This window comes from Clupea harengus, unplaced genomic scaffold, assembly GCF_900700415.2.
Source record: "Clupea harengus unplaced genomic scaffold, Ch_v2.0.2, whole genome shotgun sequence".
Lineage (NCBI taxonomy): Eukaryota > Metazoa > Chordata > Actinopteri > Clupeiformes > Clupeidae > Clupea > Clupea harengus.
The window spans coordinates 95,001-115,858 of record NW_024879564.1 but is presented as its reverse complement, the minus strand read 5'-3'; the positions used below and the strand labels follow the sequence as shown (position 1 = coordinate 115,858).

Sequence of the window (20,858 nt, the reverse complement as noted above, 5' to 3'; positions counted from 1 at the left end):
GGCGTGGGGTGGTACATAGCTGGAGACTGTAAAAAGTTTGGGAAACACTGCTGTAGAGTATTCGTATCTATTCTTGTAGATATCAATGTAAATATATTACTGTGTTACAGTATCACTGCTTATAATGGAGCTCATCTCTCTCTCTTTCTCTCTCACAGCTGTACCTGAGAATCAAACCCAGACAGAGAAGCCTGGCTTAAGAATATTATGTGGCCTATCAAACTGATACTACACACAAACGCACACGTATACATTTACACACACACAGTTCTGCAGAACCCTAAGAGTCTCAGTACAGCAAATCTTTGCTGAATGATGGAACAGTTGATGAAAGTGTGACATAAACAGGTGTGTCTGTGGACAGAGAACAGCCTGAACTACACGTTACTCACTGGACTTGAGCCATTCAGCAGACTGATCAAAAGAGTTTATTTTGCTGACATTCATTGAAAAGATTAAAAACCTTGTCTTTTCCTTTGTAAAATTTGGAGAGAGTGGGAGAGAATTTGTTAAATATAACAATGAAGATCATGATAATGACTGCGTTTAAGATTGTAAAATGAACACTGTTTTCTTTGTTGTTTGTGTAAAACTTTATTTGTAAATGTACCCAAACACAGTCATAATGCTGGATAGTCTGTCACCTGCAGCATCTCTATGATCATCATGTTTTTATTTTTCTCTATTTGAAAATGAATGTCATTTTTAAGGCCCTCATGTAGTTTGTGTCTGAAGACATTTGTGTAGTTTATTTATATTTCTGTGTAATTAATTTACATTGTTCCTCACTTTATCTAATAGAGAGAGTAGAGAGAATGTTGATTTTACAAAGAGCTTATCAAAATGACTGCCAACATATCCTTTGCTGCATACAACGACAAAAAAACATACAATCAGTCTTTCATAATAAAACGGAAATGATGACAGCTTGTATGAGATGTATTTTCTCCAAGGTCATGTTTGAAGAGAATACATGTCTGACATCACTCTGAAGTAATGAAGATGATCTGTGAGAAGCCACAGAGCACAGGAGCAGCTTTCCATCTAAACGTGAAATAAACACATTTCATTCCAACACCTGCCTGAAGAGTCACTCTGGAGACAAACTCACATCTGCCCTCACTCATCTACCTGCATGCTACAGTGATGCATTGTGTGGAAATGTAACCTTACTTATTATACTACTGCAATATATGTGATGGCCAAGTCAGTTATGCATTTGAGGTTGACACATGGAGAAAGAACAGATTCATACTCTCTGTTTTGGCTTTAGAGAAAAACAAAACATTAATCAACTCAAAAACATCCGTCACCATTAACCCACTCCCATGTTATATTCTCTGAATATATTTATTTAGACATTTTATTTCAGGATTTTATTTAGACATTTTATTTCCCTGCATGTGCAGAACAACAGATACACAGAGGACAGGAACCACACACACATTACACAATAACTATGCCTAACACACACAAACACACACACACACTCAACACAATAACTCTCTCTCTATGACTCTCTCTCTCTCTCTCTCTCTCTCTCACACAGACACACACACACACACACACATAACACAATAACTATGCCCCTTTCTCTCACACACACAGACACATTACAAAAGAACTATGCTTAACACACACAGAGGCATTATACAACAACTATGCCTAACAAACACACACACACACACACACTGTCAAAGGGTTAAGTGTTGAGGGTCTTTAGGCACAAAAAGGCAGCATGGAGACAAAAATTCAGTGGCTTGCAATTTATTCACCCACCACCAGGGGGTTAAGAGTATCCATGTGCAAAAACAAAGAGAAAGAAAGGAAACAAACAGACTGATAATATAACTTGAAAAAGAAGATGTTTACAAAACAGCTGAATATGCACAGCCACTACCTCACACAGGCCTCACACATCTGAGGATGCTGATGACAAAGCTTCCTTCTCACCATCTCAGCACAATATGTGTGCACCCATCTGCTTCTACACACGCCAGCCAAGTTAAACCAGTTCAGAATGTCATGTGTGATGTTCAATAATACACAATAACTATACACATTATACACAATAACTATACACATTATACACAATAACTATGCCTAACACACACACACACTCACACACACACACACACACACACACACACATACTGTACATATTGTAAAGGAGTGTGTACAATAATGAATGTAGAAGTCACTGTTGACGATGTACAATAATGAACATAAAAGTCACTGTTGATGGTTAAAAGTACAAAAATAAGTCTGTTGTGTCCACCATTAGGACGCAGTGAAGACGCAACTTTGAAATTCAGCATCTCAAACACACAAACACATTACAAAATAACTATGCCATACACACACACACACACACACACACACACAAACACACACACACACACCAGTGCATTGATTTCAAACAAATGCAGAAAATAACCTTAAGGAGGGCAGAATACATCATATTGTTGCTGAACAATTCTTATAATACTAAAATACAACATCACTATTCGGAAAGTATCATCAAAGCAGTGGTGTATAAACAGAATATCACTATTTCCATAGCATCACAGCACCACACATGTGTATGAATAGGAGTGGGTGACTCCTGTGTTCCTGCAGCATGGGGAGGTCATGTGATCTGGCACAGGGACACTGAGGAGTAATAAACCAAAAACCCAGGATAGAGGGGCTCAGTGAATGTGGAGTGGAACGTGTGCAGGTGGGTGAGTGTGTCAGAGGAGACGCTGTAGAAGGACAGAGTGCCGGCTGGCCAGTCCAGGTACACTCCTACTCTTCTGGAGCGGGAGGAGGGGACAGGTATGACAGTGTCTTCATTATTGTGGCTGGCAGAGTAACTGTCAGGAGAGCAGTCCAGACTCCAGGACTTGTCATTACGTCCCAGTGTGCTCTCATTACTCCTCCCTTTCCTCTGGATGCTTTTATACGCCACAGATATATAAGCCCCATCCCCACTCCACTCAGCCTCCCAGTAGCAGCGTCCAGACTGACCCTCTCTACACAACACCTGTTCCCAGCAGTCAAATCTCTCTGGGTGGTCAGGATACGGCTGCTCCTTATCCATCCATGTCACCTTTCTGTTCCCCTCAGAGAGAGAGAGATGTATGCCTGCTGTGTTTGGGTCCAGTGTGAGCTCACAGGCATCTGCAGACAAGAGGAGAGGAGAGAGGAGAGAACAACATCATCAGAATATTGGGAGTGACAGCTGCTGCTGACTAACACACACACACACACACACACACACACACACACACAAACACAGCACACACACACACACACACACACACACACACACACACACACACACTGACTACATTCCAAACACAGCACACCAATACACACATACACACACACAACAACACACACACACACACACACACTACATTTCAAACACAGCACACCAACACACAAACCCACACACACTCACACACAAAACACACACACACACTACATTCCAAACACAGCATACCAATACGCAAACACACACAAGCACACACTCACTCACACCACTACAGATTCCAAACACAGGATGCAAATACACACAATATACTACACACTCCAAACACAGCACCCCAACACACACACACACACACACACACAGACACACACAGACACACACACACACACACAGACACACGCAATGGCAAATTCCTTACGCAATACACTAAATCACACACACACACCCAACTACACATTCCTAACCCAGCAAAACAATACACAGACACACTACATTCCAAATACAGTACGCCAATACACACACACACAACCTCGCATTCCAAACACAGCACAGCATTACACACACACACACACACACACTACCTCACATTCCAAAGACACCCAGTGTGTGTGTGGCTGCCAGCCCTCTACAATAAAATTGCCAAACTTTATTCATGTCTGGTGTTGTGTGTCCCAGAGGGGTCTGAATCAGTGTAAATATTTAGGTTGCAGTGATGACATATTCACTATATGGGAAAAGTATAAACTTTAAAACAACATCTTTCTCTCCCTGTTCTGATGGTGGTGGTTTCTCATGACATTTGAATCAGCCTTGTATTTCCCCCAGTCCATGTATCATGTATATATAGAGGTGTCAGCAGATGATTTGTGAGAAGTGACCAAGGGGAGTTGGAGAAATGAGAGGAATGATCTGAAAAATGTCTTAATCAATCATCATCATCATTAGAGTTTAAATCATTCTTTATTCAGAGAAGAGAGGAGTTCAAATAAGAGATATGTGTTGGTAACGAATGATGAAAGGGAATGTGATTTGCTGAAACTAGATAATGTGTAACTGTTAGTGTGACAAATACTGTATAAAAGTTCACTGTTTTCTGTGATCAGGGCCTTCAGTTAACATCCCATCTGACCGGTCATACGTCAACTAGTTTAGCATGAAATGTTGTTTTATTTACCACGTGTTGGCCTGACATAAACACGTGAACAGCTCAATTTAGGTTTGATGCAAAAACGATGGACTTAACAGGAGAGTCTTTTTTTAAAGTGGCAGTTCACCATGAATCAGTGTCATCGTATAGTACTTATCTTTTCAACTGAATATTAAAAAGACTCTCAGTACATACTCAGTACACAAATGAACTACAGATGATAATAAAGAATGCTTGTCTGTACTTATTAGTGTATTTGCTATTTGTAATAAGTAAAGAATACAAAATATAGGTAAATGTATTATTATACAGCGACAATATAATATAGCAAACTCTTTTCAATAATATGTAGTAAATGAAACGACTAGTTAGTGAAAACAATGTCATATGTTGCAAACAGAATGGGTATTTGTATCGTGTGGTATATGATTATCACGCCAGCGCTGAGCCCTGCTCCTGCCACGCCCTGCTCCTGCCACACCCCCTCCTGATTCACCTTCCCAGTCCCCTGATTGGCTGATTACCTGCACCTGTCACTCTCTCCACTATATAAACTCCTCAATCCCCTCACTTCCCTGTCTGACCTTGTTTTAAAAGGACTAAACTCCAGAAGATTTAAGCTCCAGACTCTTCAACTCCTGCGATCGTTCCTGTCTTCCTCCCCGACTTACAGGTCATTCTAATTCTCTGTGTCCTCTCCCTAGCTCCCGTGTTCCAGCGTTCCCGTTCCTTGTTTACCTTATTTTTTCCATATTAAATCTAAAACCTCCTGAGCTATGTGTTTTGTTGGTCATTGTGCCTATGGACTTTATCCTCTGAGCATTATTTTTGTGTTCTCCCTGTTATTTCCCATGTTTCCCCCTGTACTGGCTGTTTCCAATCAAATCAATCCATTCAGGTCTCTGAGTCGCTTGAAGACCATGACAATGATGATATGAATTGCTCTCAAGAAAGATAGTAGCTCATAGTTGATGCACTGATGTGAAGTCATAGAGCTGACTTTTTTTTTACACCAATGAACAATTTTGGGTAGAAGTAACCTACTTACATCGCATTATCTATGCTTTCCCAAATAACACATTTGGATGCATCCCCACCCCTTACTGTCCTCTGAGGAAATACTTTGTAAAAATACTTTGTAAACATCTTAATCTTACTTTCTAGATTTCTTAAGAGCTGAACACTTCCCAAATGATTTGGTATTGGAAATGAAAGCCTTGGGCTCATTAATTGCGGTGACCCTGGCACACACACAGACACACACAGGCACACACAAACACACACACACACACACACACACACACACACACACACACACACACCCATCCATTGGTGTGCATCATTGTGAAGTGTGCAGTGGTAACAGCTACAACAGGCATAACACTCAGTGAAGACAGACTACAGACTGAACACACAGAACATATGTCTGTGAATGATCCCAATTCATACAGTTACTGAATTAACCATTAAGACTTACATCTCAGCAAACGTGGTCGTGCTCTGTTTTCAGAAGCATGGTCAGTTCTGTAACAGAAACACACAGTCACACATATACTGATCTGCCAATTTTTTCATTTGAATAGTTAATAGTTATTCGATAACTACATGATTAAATGATAATTTAAGGAAAGATACATATGTATTCTTGTAAGAAGAATGATATTTCTGATAAATCTAATTAAAATGAAGGAAGGCAGCCAGGTTAAGATGGACCTTGACCTTTGACACCAGAGAAACAAGGACAAAGGAACAAAGGAATCAGGAAGATGTAGAGTAAATATAGTTCTATATTCCTATTTTGCCAATTTCTTGCCTAATTGGGACTAGTTTTAACCTTTACCAACTGCCTATTCATTGACTAATCCCTTTGCTACCATATCATTTATTTGGACTTTGGATTCCTTTGGAGTCCACTTACCTGCCTGCCACCTTCCCTGCCTGACCTCTAATCCTCACATTATTTATCTGGACCACTTTGCAAAAGGGACAGTTTAAATTCATATTTGCAATATTGGACACTGTATCAAAGAAGTGACCTACATCTAAGTTGATAAAGTAGCTATTTAAATACATCTTCGAACATACATCACTGCACTAGGTATGAAGAAACTGATTTGATCTCACACGAATAATGCAGAAAAGTACAACATTGGGATTCTTTCTACGCTTACTTAAGCGTCTCCAGTTTACAGTCAGGATCCTCCAGCCTAACAGATAACAGCTTCAGTCCTGATTCTCCGGGATAATTGTAGCTCAGATCCAGCTCTTTTAGGTGGGAGGGGTTTGAAGAAAGAGCTGAAGCCAGACAAATACAACCCTTTTCTGAGATGAGACAATCAGAGAGCCTAAGAGAGAGAGAGAGAGAGAGAGAGAGAGAGAGAGAGAGAGAGAGAGAGAGAGAGAGTAATACAATTTGATATGATCCAAAAACTAGTCAGGGACAGTTCTAAAATGGAAACAGAGATGGAGATAAAATAGTACACACTACTTTGTTCTCCAAGTTAAACTGAAAAATCTCCTTATCAGCATGATATCTCTTCAGTACCTAATTGACTTCATTGTACAGGCAGTCATTACTGAAAAAAATATTTGTATCAAAAATAATACAAATTTAAATATAATAATAATAATTCATTTTATTTGTAATGCACTTTTCATTCAAAAGAATCTCAGAGTGCCAACATATTAGAAACTATAATAATACAATACAATAAAAATGAATTAACATAAGCATAATAGAAAACCTTTTAACATAAGATTTAACACAAGGCCAGAAATGCCTTCCTGAATAAAAATGTTTTTAGTCCAGCTTTAAAGGAGTCCAGCATCTGCGTTGCCCTTAGGTGGTCAGGGAGGCTGTTCCATAAGCGTGGCGCTGCCGAGCAAAAGGCCCGATCGCCTATGGTGCGGAGCTTGGTTTTGGGGACGCAGAGGAGCGAGCTGTTTGAAGACCTGATGAATGAGCTACAGAAACACTTTTAACTAGGACTGATGTTTTCAAAGGAAATGCTCTGGTGCCCTTTAAAATAGTGGTTCTCAACAGGGGGACCAGGGCCCAAAAGGGCAACTCAGGGAGCTGTAAGGGCGGCCTTAAGATGATAGGAAATTATTTAAAACAATGAAATACATGGACATTTGTATGCATAGCTTTTAAAATATACAAACTCATTTATTTTCAAAATGAGATTAGAATGAGTCATGAAACATTTGGCCTTCATATTTTGTGTTTCAAGTGAATTGTGGCCCATTATTGAATGCTTCAGTCACAAAACCAAAGTAATTATTCAACTGACATTAACATGTTAGAACTGAATATTGCTGTTTTCCTGCTGTGTCACATAGGAACTCAACATTTTTTTGCATCATCTTAATCCGTAACTCATGTTCCTGTGTGCGTTCTCTGCACTCTGTCTCAAACATGGACACCGTTTTCATTAGCATTCAAATGGCTTTTTTTGAGGATTCAGGTTCTCCTGTATGCATTTGAACTCCTTCCCCAAGAGGTAGTGTCACCACTCCCCTGTATTCTACCATATGACTGACTGGTGTAAATGGCAGCACCTTCTTACTGTTAAGTAGGCCATTCTCTGAGCAACAAAGTTTGATGGTGTCTCCATGCTGACAACACCAACCTCACTGTCTGCAGTTTGCAGTGGTGACTAGACAGTCCCTAAGAGAGAAGCTGAACTCCAGAATCTCGTATTTAATAACGTATTTAATAATAAACAGCAGTAATTTTAGCAGTGGTGCTAATTCAAAGGCTCTTTCTTTCTGTCATCTTGGCTTAAGCTGAACTAAACATGCCACATTCATCATGAGAGAATCATCATCATCAGAGAATGGCTATGCATGGCCTTTTAAGAGAATGGCCAGCTACGCATGGTCTTTTGGGATGCCTTATCCCACGTCAATCTACAATAAAAAATAATATATTGCGGTAATATGCTTGAATTATCATTTAATATGTCTGCTTTCATGAAACATAGACTATTGTGTTGCCTACAGGATCGCCTTACCCCATGTCAATCTACAATTTAAGACAGACCAAGAAATGAGTCTAATATGCTTGAATTATCATTAAATATGCCGTATTTTCATATCATGTCATGAGAAAATCTAAATCTCACACCTTGTGAGCAGAATTTGTTATTGGAGAATTCTCTGCTGTAGAGGATTTGAACAGCTGTAGAATGGTACCCTAGTCTTTCTATCTAGGTTAGTCTAGGTTGCAACTTCCAAAGACTTACACATGAAGTAGCCTAAGCCTTTTTCAATTCAGAGTTTGTGTAAAAAAAACTAAGAATCTCCTTTACATGCTGTTTTTAAAAGGCAGGTTTAAATGAAAAATGCTGTGGGGTGCAATTATGTCTTTCTTTTGCACTATTATAACTATGTATAAACACTATAATAACACCTCTGGATGATAAAAACATAACCTACATTTAGGTGATTCCCCTTAAAAGGCCTTTGTCCCTCTTCCAGGCAAAAGAATACAGGTGCCAGTAACGCTAAAACGAATGCACCAGTCCTGCTATAAATCTTGTCTTCATGATTTGTTTAAAGTAATATGGAAAGCTGTTGATCCAGTGTATTCATTTTGGAGGCTGCAGTTTGAGGTGCTGTTGAATTATATTGCATTGCAGGCCAGTGTTAATTTTGGCAGCTATTTTAGATTTAGTTTTAGTCATTTTTATCCTCCTTAGTTTTAGTCTAGTTTTCGTCGACGAAAGCTCAGAACATTTTAGTCTAGTTTCAGTCGACAAAGTCTCAATACATTTTAGTCTAGTTTTAGTCACATTTAAAAGTCTATCTTATAGCCACATTAAACTCCTTTCCTTCCCTTCTCAGGCCCGGGGACCCCTTGTGTTTACAACTGCATTATAGTCAAGCTTGCAGTACTTAAACTGTGGATGCAATTAGTCTCTAAGATACAGATCTCCTAGTATATGCCTACAGCTGAATTCCAATGAATTCAATGTAAATAATAATTTTAAGGCAATACTTAATTAAAAGTATTATCATTAAAATATAAGAGAATAACAAGTCTAGATTTTGAAGATTCAAATGATGTGATAACACAATACAACTACTATGTCTACCTGGCCTTAGTTAAATCAACCACATATCCTCCATATGAATTGCTGTGCAATCTGATAACCAACATATTTAGCTAGACGGATAGTTTGAGAGTTGAAAGTAGTGCCAATGATAATAACAATTGCATAAATAGACAAGGATATGTAAACCAATCACATATTAATTTATTTTTTCTTGAATAATGTCATACGTGGCCTGTCCTATAGTCCATTCTGCAATGCGTTTACTAGCCAGTTATCGATAGCTAGTATAACTTAGCTAGCTATCGATAGCTAGTATAACTTAGCTATGCTACCTCATAGTTAGCTAACGTTAGCTAGCTAAAAGTTTTGGAACTCATTTGCCAAGCCAAACGGGAGGTTTCAATCGAAAATGACTAGCTAGTTATCCAAGCTGACACAACCTATACACTCGACTGCCCCTTTGAAGTTAACTTAACGTTGGCTAATATATTCGAATAACTAGCTAACATTAGCTAATTATCATTGACAGTTACTAGCTAATTTACCTAGGCAAATGGCAGGGTTGTCTTGTGCGCTTTCAGGTGCCTCTTGTTGTGTTCTTCCCACCTATTTTGAAGCCACAAGGTTTCTCTCCGGTTATTGAGGTGCATTGTGTTTTATTTTCTGTCAAGTTATAATTAAAGACTGTCCAGATATCTATTCTTATGTTTCTTCCAGTACCGAGTGCCTGAACTTCAGCCATCATAACGTTTGTTAGGGCGTCACTTGCATGTGGAGGAGGGATAGATACAGGACCGGGCAACATTCAACCAATCATGTGCATACAAGTTTAGAAAAAACAAAACAATTGTGACTTAGTCAACCACCAACATTTTCGTCTCGTCTCGTCAACGAAATTTAAAATAGATTTAGTCATAGTTTTTATTTAGAAAGATCCGTTTTCGTCACGTCTTAGTCTCGTTTTAGTCACGGGAAAAAGGTCGTTAACGAATATTTTTCGTCATAGTTTTCGTCATAGTTTTCGTCAACGAAATTAACACTGTTGCAGGCCTACTTACACTTGTTTCTATTAATTTGACCAGCCTATTTCAATCAGTGACGCTAGCCAAAATTCAATACAGTTTAACAAAACCACAAACTACATCCTTCAAAATGATGGCATAGTTGAATCGGCACCTCTCATAAAGTTAACATTAGAATAATCATGAAGGGGGATTTATTGAAGGGCTGTTGCACTAGACTGCATTAGTTTTCACTAAGTGTACATGATCAACTGGCAACTGAGTGTATGTCCTCATGGTTAAATGCAAATCCATTAAAACTTGTATAGAAGCCATAATTATTGTTGACAGCAACATTGTTTCATATCACGATGAAACCGTTTTTGAGAAAATATCAGGGCAGAAATATTCCATTCCATTCCATTTGGATACGGTATTCTTGCTGTTTGCCATGCCACATTTGCATTCATGCCATTTTAAAAGTTACTTCAAACGCACAATGTCAGCTTCAATGGTTTTTCAGCCCCAATAAGTGACCAGAAGATGTCACTATTGCAATACATTTCTATGTTCCAGTCACAGAATACCTTTTAATAGTGCACCTCTGTGGATCTGTACTGGTTCCTCCCGCCTCCTCCCCCATCCTCCATCCTTCATTCTCAAAATATACTGATAGTATTTTTAGAATATAGTATGCGAAAATATTCAACACTATACTATTTTGATACAAATTACATAACCATTTTATAAGGCCAATCAAATACAAATGACAAAATACTATTCTGCATTTTAAATAGATATTATAATTACATCTAGTAATACTGCCCATCCCTGGTATATTCACCTTTTATGATAAGGGATCACCTAAAGTGCTCTATGTAACCAGTAAACTGTCTAGCCTTTTGCTGTTAATCGTGTCACATTATCTCTGCCTTGCCAATGTTTGTCTGTTTTCCATGTGCAGTACATATGAGAGCTACACTCTTGCATGTTATCCCATCAACTGTACAGGTATCTGAATAGGCTGAAATGAACCAATCTTAGTTGTACAAGTGTAGATCATTTGCTAAATTGATCTGTTTCAGTCCCACAGCTGTGTTCTGCTTATACCACCGCCTTTCATACACAAACAACTGATACATTTAACGTTTAAAAACTCATGACCTTTACCACACACAACTCTCCCTGCTGGTCTATGTAGGGGCAGTGCCTCTTCCTACACTATCTTTCCAACTAAAGGGAACCTTTCTGAGGTGTATATATACGGACCCATACCTCTGCTCACTCTGGGAGAAGCACCTTCTACCTAATGGTGAATCGCCTTTTGCTGTACCTTTAATCGTGTCACCTTATCTCTGCCTCGCCCATTGCTTCTCTTGTTCCATCTGCAATAAATATGGAAGCTACACTTGATCTGAAGTCACTGTCCAATTGTCCATCTAGATCCATTTGTAACTTTTATTCGACCTAAGTCCTTTGCTGTCTAGTTTTGCTAATTAGTAGTGTCAAATGGGTAAAGTTGAGAGCACGGTACTGTTACCTTTTCACTATTATTCCACTTACCACCTTTGGTGGATGGTTGTTTGGGTGGTTAAAGCCGCTGTGTGATAAACTGATACTTATCGCTATGATGAGCAGATTACTGATGTATCCTCTCAATACTCTAATTACTTGTAAATTGTTACTAGATGAGAGTGGTCCTGACTAAACTGAAAATGCATCAGTTCCCATAGATCTATCATCCTCCATTTTAGGAGTTGAAGGGGTAGGAGGAAACAGGATTTATCTAATAGTGTGCATTCAGAAAGTCTGTATAACAGCATAATAAAAGACTAAATATTACTTTAAAATGAAAGGTGATGCTGTTCACAAAGTGTCCTGAGAAATCCATAGAAATGAAGGGGTAGAGGCAAATAAAAGTGGTGCTGAGTTGTCCTCACAGTTTCCAGCATACTACTAATATAAATCATAGTTAAGGGCTACAGAAATAATCAAAAAATTCATGACAATAAGGACATGTATAACACCAACCTTAATGTCTGCAGTTTGCAGTGGGGACTAGACAATCCATTAGAGAGAAGTTGAACTCCAGAATCTCCCAGGTCATTGTTACACAGATCCAGCTCTGTCAGGGAGTTTGGTGACTGTAGAACTGTAGCCACAATTCCACAGGACTTATCTGTAAGTGTGCATTCAGCAAGTCTGCAAAACATAGTGACACATGACATAATAGTAATCTGGAATTACAAAAAAGCAATACCTTTCTGAAGGTGTCCTGATAAATCATTATAATGAAAGTTTAAATATTCCATTTACATTACATTTAGTCATCTAGCGGACACTTTTATCCAAAGTGACGTACAAGGGACAGAACAATTAAGCTACGAGCAATAGAGACCTAGTGTAACAATAAATACTATTTTACATAAAAAACAGAAAAAAGCTCTGGTAGTGCTAGGCAGCTCGTTCCACCAACGTGGAACTACGAATGAGAATAGTCTAGATTGCCGTACTTGCACAGACGGCAGTGCTAAACGATCCCATTAGACGAGCGCAACATCCTGTGGGTTAACTCGGTTGGTTGAACACCAGACGCGCCATGGCGTTCTGGATCATCTGTAGTGGTTTCACCACGCATGTCGGCAGGCCCGTTAGGAGGGAAATCACTAAGGTTTGTACCAGCAGCTGGGTGGCATACTGGGTTAGGTACGGCCTGATTTTGCAAATGTTGAATAGAGCGAAGCGGCATAACCAAGAGACAGCGGCAATGTGGTCGGTGAATGTTAGTTGACACCTCGATTTCTTGCTGCTTTGCAACATCGATATACAAATTGACTCCTTATCATATGCTCCATATGATAAGGAGTCAATTTGTATATCGATGTTGCGGTGTATAGCCTGTTTGGCTGGAAAGACCACACTGTAAACCTGAACAAGTTCAGAGTACTTAAAACTTTTGATGTAACCGATTACATAATAAAATTTGAGTACATATATTATTATTTTTAAGTAAACTTAACTTAAAAATGATACATCGGCTAAACTGATTTATTTTGTTATCGTTTTCATCATTTTTAAGTTCTCTGAACTTATATTCAAATATTTTTATACTTAAATCTTTTAATCTCTATGTACTAAATTATTTTCACTCAACAACACAAAATAAAATTAAGTTTTAAGCCTTAAAAATCAAGTTCAGTGCACTTAATACTGGTGAAAGAGTTCAACTTAATTATTCTGAGTAAATAATACTTAATAAGCTTACTTTTTTAAAAGTTAACTCCGCTTGATTATTCTGAGTAGGTAATACTTAAATAGCTAACTTTTTTTAGGTGAGCACTACTTATTTTCAATTATTGACCACATATACTGATTTTCTGGTTCTGTTTACAAACTGACTTTAAACTGAAAGTTACTCTATAAGAAACATTCTATGTAAGATTTATATTAAAAAGAGTGAGATGAGAAAAACTTAAGAGGTATCACATCATTTATATTTCTTGTAAAGCAACTGACAAAATAAAAGATTACATCAAAGCTTTAAAGAACAGCGTTACAAAGTTAACAAGTCAACAACAAATCGTTTATTTCAACAAATAATTTTTTAAGGTGAGTAAGGACGGTTTCAGAGGTTTGTTGTCATCCAGACACATAAAAAGGTTCTGTATGAGAAGGTGTGCGTGAGTTTTTTCGGATATTCTAAATTGAAAGCATACGTCAGGCCAAACAACAACATAAATGCCTCAGAAATCTTCTGCACCCAATTCAAAGATGTTCTCGCAGCTGAAGGGGTCGGGACCCGATGTAAGGAGCATCATCAAAATCTGGCTCCTCTTCCTCCTGCAAAACACCATCAATACAATTACCAGGAGAGTTTCAATGGAAACACTTACAAAAAAACTGGCAATTAATAATACATAGTATCAACTAATATTAAAGTTTCAGTAACAAACAAAATGTGATCACTGTCTTGCAGTTAATCCTAGACATACCTGAAGGTCATAAGCCTCGAGGATCACCCGTAGCACCTCTGCTGTCTTGCGTGATGCCTTCTGCCTGTACACAAAAATATCTCCTTTGGTTGACTCCTCTTCTTATATGTCTACATCAAATCGGTTTGTTGTTTATATGCAACACGAATGCTGTCAGGGCAAAAAGAATATTGTAGGTCTTAATTAAAGTTCTCGACCATTATTGTTAGCTTGCTGCTAACACTTTTATCCATCAGATCCATTAAAACACATAGAAGCTAGCTAGCTGCTAAAAGGTTACATAAAACATTAGCATGCTGATATAAATTATATGGTGTTTCTGTAGAACATGAGTTGTTTTCAACATAAACAATTGATTGTTGTTTACTTTGCACATGAACATATTTGGGGGGAAATAACCCACTAACTAGCTATTTAGCTCTTTAGCTTCCTAGCCGCCAGCGCCAACAGTCGTGCAACTGAACTTGCTACTTGACAGCCAAAACGTGATTACTCAATAATAATTACAAAGAGGGAAATTCGCCACTTCTTACCGCAATTTCACTTGCTCCCGCAATTTTGTCGTAACAAACAGCTAAAAAACACAGTTTACTTACCAGATAAGGACGCCTAGCAGCGACAGGATTACTAAAATATCTCCTTTGGTGGGGTGACCAGACGTCCTCTTTTACCCAGACATGCGTCCGGCAGTGATTGCAAAATCGTCCGGAATAATTGTGTTTCTCTGGGTCCTTCACAAACTAGTTTTTACGCCGTTACAAGTTTAGGAAAGGGTATCTCCCTTACGTTCCACCTTCTAGCACAAGCTCTGACTGTAGCGAGAACTGTCATTGGTCGACCGGCCTCTCAGTGTCGCCAGATGCACATTAATTATCCTCCAAAGACGATCATTTTGAGCATTTAATACGATACTTCACCATTTCCAATCTGGCAACACTGAGCACCGTGCCAATTCCACTAGTTGCATTGTTTACAACAGCACATGACATCTGCATGTGGAAGAGGTGTCAAAATTCCGTCGCGGGGGAGGGGGCGGGGTCATCTGTATGCTACACACTACCACGCCCCTCCCCGCGACGAAGTGTCCTCTTTTTCACAAACTCAAATATGGTCACCCTACGAAGTTGGTCGACTCCTCTTCTACAGGAGGAACATGCTTATAGAAGTCTAACTGATACTATACAATTATTAAGTCTGCTGTCTCTATCTCTCATCACAAGATCTCTGATTCTGTTCTGAACTAGTCCTGCAACGACGTTGATGACGTCAGACGTCACGTTTGAATGAAACTAAAAAAATATGAGTCATCAGGCAATGTTTACTCAAACAAATACATTCCAATACAATTAAAACGTCTTCACTTGCTCAGAAAACTAATACATTTAAAGTTGGGTCAACTAAATACCAAGTTTTAAGTACTGAATACATAATGTTAATAAGTTAGTAGAACTGTTTGGGTTTACAGTGCAACAGTTCCATTTTAGCTAGATTAAGTCGAAGATGGTGATCCTTCGTCCATGTGGATATATCAGAGAGACAATCCTAGATCCATGCCGAGACAGTGGTGTCGTCAGGAGGGAAAGACAGATACAGTTGGGTATCATATGCATAGAAGTGATATGAAAAACCTTCCGAGTGGATGATTCGGCCCAACGAGGTGGTGTAAATGGCAAAGAGAAGTGGTCCTAACACCAAGCCCTGTGGTGAGGTACAGACAGCTGACCTTGCCATGACACGTTGAATGAGCGTCCAGTGAGGTAAGATTCAAACCAGGAGTGTGCCCTGCCAGAAATGCCCATACTTGACAGTATAGACAGATGGATGCGGTGGTTGACTGTGATTGGGATCGAGAGATGCCTTTTTGAGAAGTGGTGTTACCCAAGCCACTTTGAAAAAGAGGGAAATGTTCCAGAAGTAAATTACGCATTAATCACATGTGTGATTGCTGGTAAGACGGTAGGCGATATGGCTTGAAGGATGTAGGATGGGATAGGATCCAAAGGGCATGTAGTAGAACGGCTACATGTTAGGAGTTTGGAGACCTCACTCTCAGTGAGAGGGGTGAAAGAAGGAAAATATTCCAGTTGAAGTAGGGCTGAGTTTTCCCTTTAGATTTCTAAATGCACTGCTACATTTTACATGACAGTAATGGCATACTAATACACAAGCTGTCACAGAACATCAAGGCTCAGATGGGTGTTTTCCGGAAAAAGCAGAGTTTATTTGAGGATCCAGCCAGGGAATATGGGAAAAGTCACACACAGGGCGGACTCACAAACAAATGGGGAACAAGATCAGCAGTATGAATGACTAACAAGAACAAGACTAGGCAGGAACAGACATAACGAAAACTACATATAGTCTAACTCTGGAACTACAGGATCACAAGACAATTCTAAGAACTTATATAACTGAACAGAACTCAGGAATACACGTTCAATGAAAAGACTAAGACAAGGATTATACAGAAACGAAATACTAAGATACAGAAACCAATTGGAATTACACAAAGATGGACAAACGTTATGAACTCAAAAGGCTAACAAGAATCAAAACTAAGATAAATGGCGTTGAACTCCAGTAAACGCAAACACGACAATAAGTAAATTAGGATTTAACTCACGGATACTACAAGGGCTAACAATGGAGATCTATGGAATAAACTTTGAACATAAGCACAAGAACCAGGAAAAACCTGCACGCAGGGGTGCAGAACAATACAGAGACAGTCACAGAAGACCTGGGGTCGTGGGCACGGAGCTACGGAGCGATCTGGGAAATTGCGGAATCAGGAAATGCTGGCGTGGAATACTGGAGACACGCCACTGGCGGGAGTGGGATCCCGTAGACCAGGAACTTGCTGGAGTCGAAACCCAGCGGACAAGGAAAGCTCTGAAGTTGTCTCCCAGGAGACGGAATCCTGGGAAAGCTAGAAGTCGGTGGAAGCTGGTCGTTTTGGGCAATAACTACGTACATGTATTGACATTCATGTGCACACTACTCCTACACACTAGTGGTGTAGATTTCATATTGGCATATAACTTATAACTATAAATTATGAAATGTATTTCTCATACTGTTCTTATCATCTCTATCTTTGACCACAAGTCCATCAAAGCAACTGTGTAACTGTGTAACTACGCAGTCGTAGAAGCATATTTCGGCCTTTACACCTACATACTTTTTTACAGTAGGCCTCACTGAGAGACAGTGGATAATTTGGACATAACTAGATAAGTAGATCAATAGAATAAATCCACATATCAGTCCAGACCAGTTACCTATTAGTAATCTATTTGTGAATCCTGACTTTACTGTGTTAATCAAAGAGCAGACTAAAAGTGAAACTTACATTAAAATGTATGCAATGCAATGATGTGAAGTGTCATTTCATGCCAAGTTATCAACCTGCAGTGAAAATGGAATATTTATCTCCTATATCATGACTCATTTATGCATTTATGCATCTGCTGGTATCTTTACATGTTTCATACTGTACGTCAGCAGTAGATAGCAGTGACATCAAAACTATGAATCAGTAATGCACAGTTCTGTAGTGGAAGGGACATAATCAACACAAGTTCACATTTTGTCACAAATAACAATGAAAAAATAAGTTTATCCATCTCCATTAGAAACTCACCGTGCCCTTCTGTAGCATCTCACAGCAGGGAGCAATCTCCTGCGTCCCTCATCTAATGTGTTGTATTTCTTGAGGTCAAACTCATCCAGCACCTCCTCAGACATCAGAAGCATGTGGGCCAGTGCTGAACAGTGGGCAGGAGACAATTTCTGTTTGATGTTCTTTGGTGACTCCTGATATTTTTTTATTTCTTTGTGCATGGAATGATCGTTCATTTCAAATAAGCAATGGAAAAGATTGATGCATCGTTCAGGAGAGAGATCTTCGCTGTTGAGCTTCTTAATGTATTGACATATTTCCTTGGTGCTCTTTGAGCTGCTGTGTTTCTGGTTCAGTAGACCTTTCAAAAGTCTCTGATTGCTCTTCAGAGAGATGCCCATAAGGAAGCGAAGGAAAAGATCCAGGTGTCCATTCCTGCTCTTCAAAGCCTCATCCACTGCACTCTTGAGTAACACATGTAGATGATCTTGAGATTGTAAGCCCATCACTGATTGAATAGATGATAAAACATGACTGGGTTTATGTTCTTCACTGAGGAGGGATTTCAGGGCCTCAAAGTTCTCAGTCACATAAGTGTGAAACACAAACACAGCAGCCAGAAACTCCTGGATGCTCAGATGCACAAAGCAGTAGACCTTCCTCTGGTGAAACACAGATTCTTCCTTGAAGATTTCAGTGCACATGCCAGAGTACACTGAGGCTTCACTGACATCAATGCCACACTCTTTCAGATCTCCCTCGTAAAACATCAGATTGCCATTCTCTAGATTAATGAAAGCCAGTTCTCCAAGCTTCAGTAAAATTTCCTTCTGAGATTTTAGAAGTTTCTCTTGATCTGTCTCAGTTCCACTCTGATACTTCTGATCCTTCCTTCTGGTCTGGATGAGCAAGAAGCGTATGAACATCTCAGTCAGAGTTTTGGGAATGTCTTTAGTGTTGTCCAGCATCTGCTGAAGTACAGTGGCTGCAATCCAACAGAAGACTGGAATGTGGCACATGATGTGGAGACTCCTGGATGCCTTAATGTGTGAGATGATTCTGCTGGCCTGACTCTCATCACTGATTCTCTTCCTGAAGTACTCTTCCTTCTGAGGGTCATTGAACCCTCGTACTTCTGTCACCTGATCGATGCACTGAGCAGGAATTTGACTGGCTGCTGCTGGTCGTGAGGTTATCCAGATGTGTGCAGAGGGAAGCAGAGTTCCCTGAATGAGGCTTGTCATCAGAACATCCACTGATGATGTTTGTTTTAAATCAGATATCATGTTCTGTTGGAAATTCAGAGGTAATCGACTCTCATCCAAACCATCAAAGATGAACACAACCTGACAGTTGTTGTATTCTTCACCATCCTTCAGCTCCTTCAGTTCAGGATGGAAGTCAAGCAGAAGCTTGTGAAGACTATACTTATCACTCCTGACCAAATTCAGCTCACGGAAAGGAAGGGGAAATATAAAGTCTACATTCTGATTGGCTACCCCATCTATCCAATCAAGAATGAACTTCTGCACTGAGACTGTTTTTCCAATGCCAGCAACACCTTTGGTCATCACAGTTCTGATGTGCTTCTCCTGTCCAGGTAAGGGCTTGAAGATGTCATTGCAGTTGATTGGTGTGTCTTCTGTGGTTTGTGCTCTGGATGCTGACTCTACCTGCCAAACCTCATGTTCCTTATTCACCCCTTCACTCTCTCCCTCTGTGATGTAGAGCTCTGTGTAGATCTTATTGAGGGGTGTCTCAGCTCCTGGTTTGATGATGCCTTCAGATATGTTCTCAAACTTCCCCTTCAGACTGGCTTTATGCTTCTCTATAACTCTCCTCAGGACTTCATCAGCTGTGAACAAAAATGAACAAAGTAACCTATTAGTATCATGTGTTTGATCAATCACAATATTGATTTTCATTTGTGATTGCTTTCGCCAAATTACCATTGACATTCCAGACACAAATATCCATTTGCTTTTAACTACTGTTGCTCCTTACACATTACAATGGAATTAATCTTATCTGCTGTAGATCTACATTCTAAAACCCTGTCTGATAATCTAGAGCAGGGATGGGGAATATTTCTCCTACCAAGAGCCATGCGATTATTTAGAAAGTAATTTGTGGACCTACATGACTACACCTAGTCTACTTCAAAATATTAGTTATAGTAATGATGTTGTATTAGTACATAATATTTGGTCAACTAAATTAAAATAATGCATTTATGAATTATCCCACTGAATGACAAACAGAGTCAATGTTTAAATGTATATAACTTCATTCTCCAATTGACTTGAAGTCCTGTGTAAATGCTATATGGCCCAGAGGTTGGAAGTTCCCGACCCCTGGTCCAGCCAATCTAAACCCTCATGTTGTGTTTGCAACATGGTTAGACTTGTTGTGGAATGCTGCTGTAGTCTCTCCACCCGCTCAATTTTTAGAAACCCCCGGCCTACATGTACCCACCTCCACCACACTGTCATGCCCTTAATCTACACCAAAGTCTGTGCTAGCAATGTACATAATTGCCACCATCAACATAGTTTTCTGTTCCATTACTCTACTTACCCTTGAAATAGTAACCTATGAGCACACTGTATACCCACTAAGCTGTTCTACAATACTTGATATTACATCCTGATACGAGTATGAATTTATCTCTCATGTGTCTGACTGTCTGCCCTCCCCTTCTTCTCCCTCCAGTTCTGCCCCTTCTTACCATTGTGCTATAAGGGGGTTCAGGCCTAGGGCTCTGTAAAGTGCCTAAAGAC

At 39.4% G+C, this 20,858-nt stretch overlaps 1 protein-coding gene across 1 annotated transcript in view; it reads right to left on the bottom strand.

The window, feature by feature from the left end:
• Positions 1 to 2,550: 2,550 nt before the first annotated feature.
• The window catches only part of LOC122128911 (NLR family CARD domain-containing protein 3-like), a 19,565-nt gene continuing 1,257 nt past the window's right edge, over positions 2,551 to 20,858 (bottom strand). The window contains exons 2-6 of the mRNA XM_042703970.1: positions 18,100 to 19,933; positions 12,496 to 12,666; positions 6,575 to 6,748; positions 5,881 to 5,927; positions 2,551 to 3,162 (exon numbers count right to left, since the gene is read on the bottom strand). Of these exons, the coding sequence (XP_042559904.1) occupies positions 2,630 to 3,162; positions 5,881 to 5,927; positions 6,575 to 6,748; positions 12,496 to 12,666; positions 18,100 to 19,933 (2,759 nt within the window). The 3' untranslated portion in view covers positions 2,551 to 2,629. The remainder of the gene's footprint in view (positions 3,163 to 5,880; positions 5,928 to 6,574; positions 6,749 to 12,495; positions 12,667 to 18,099; positions 19,934 to 20,858) is intronic.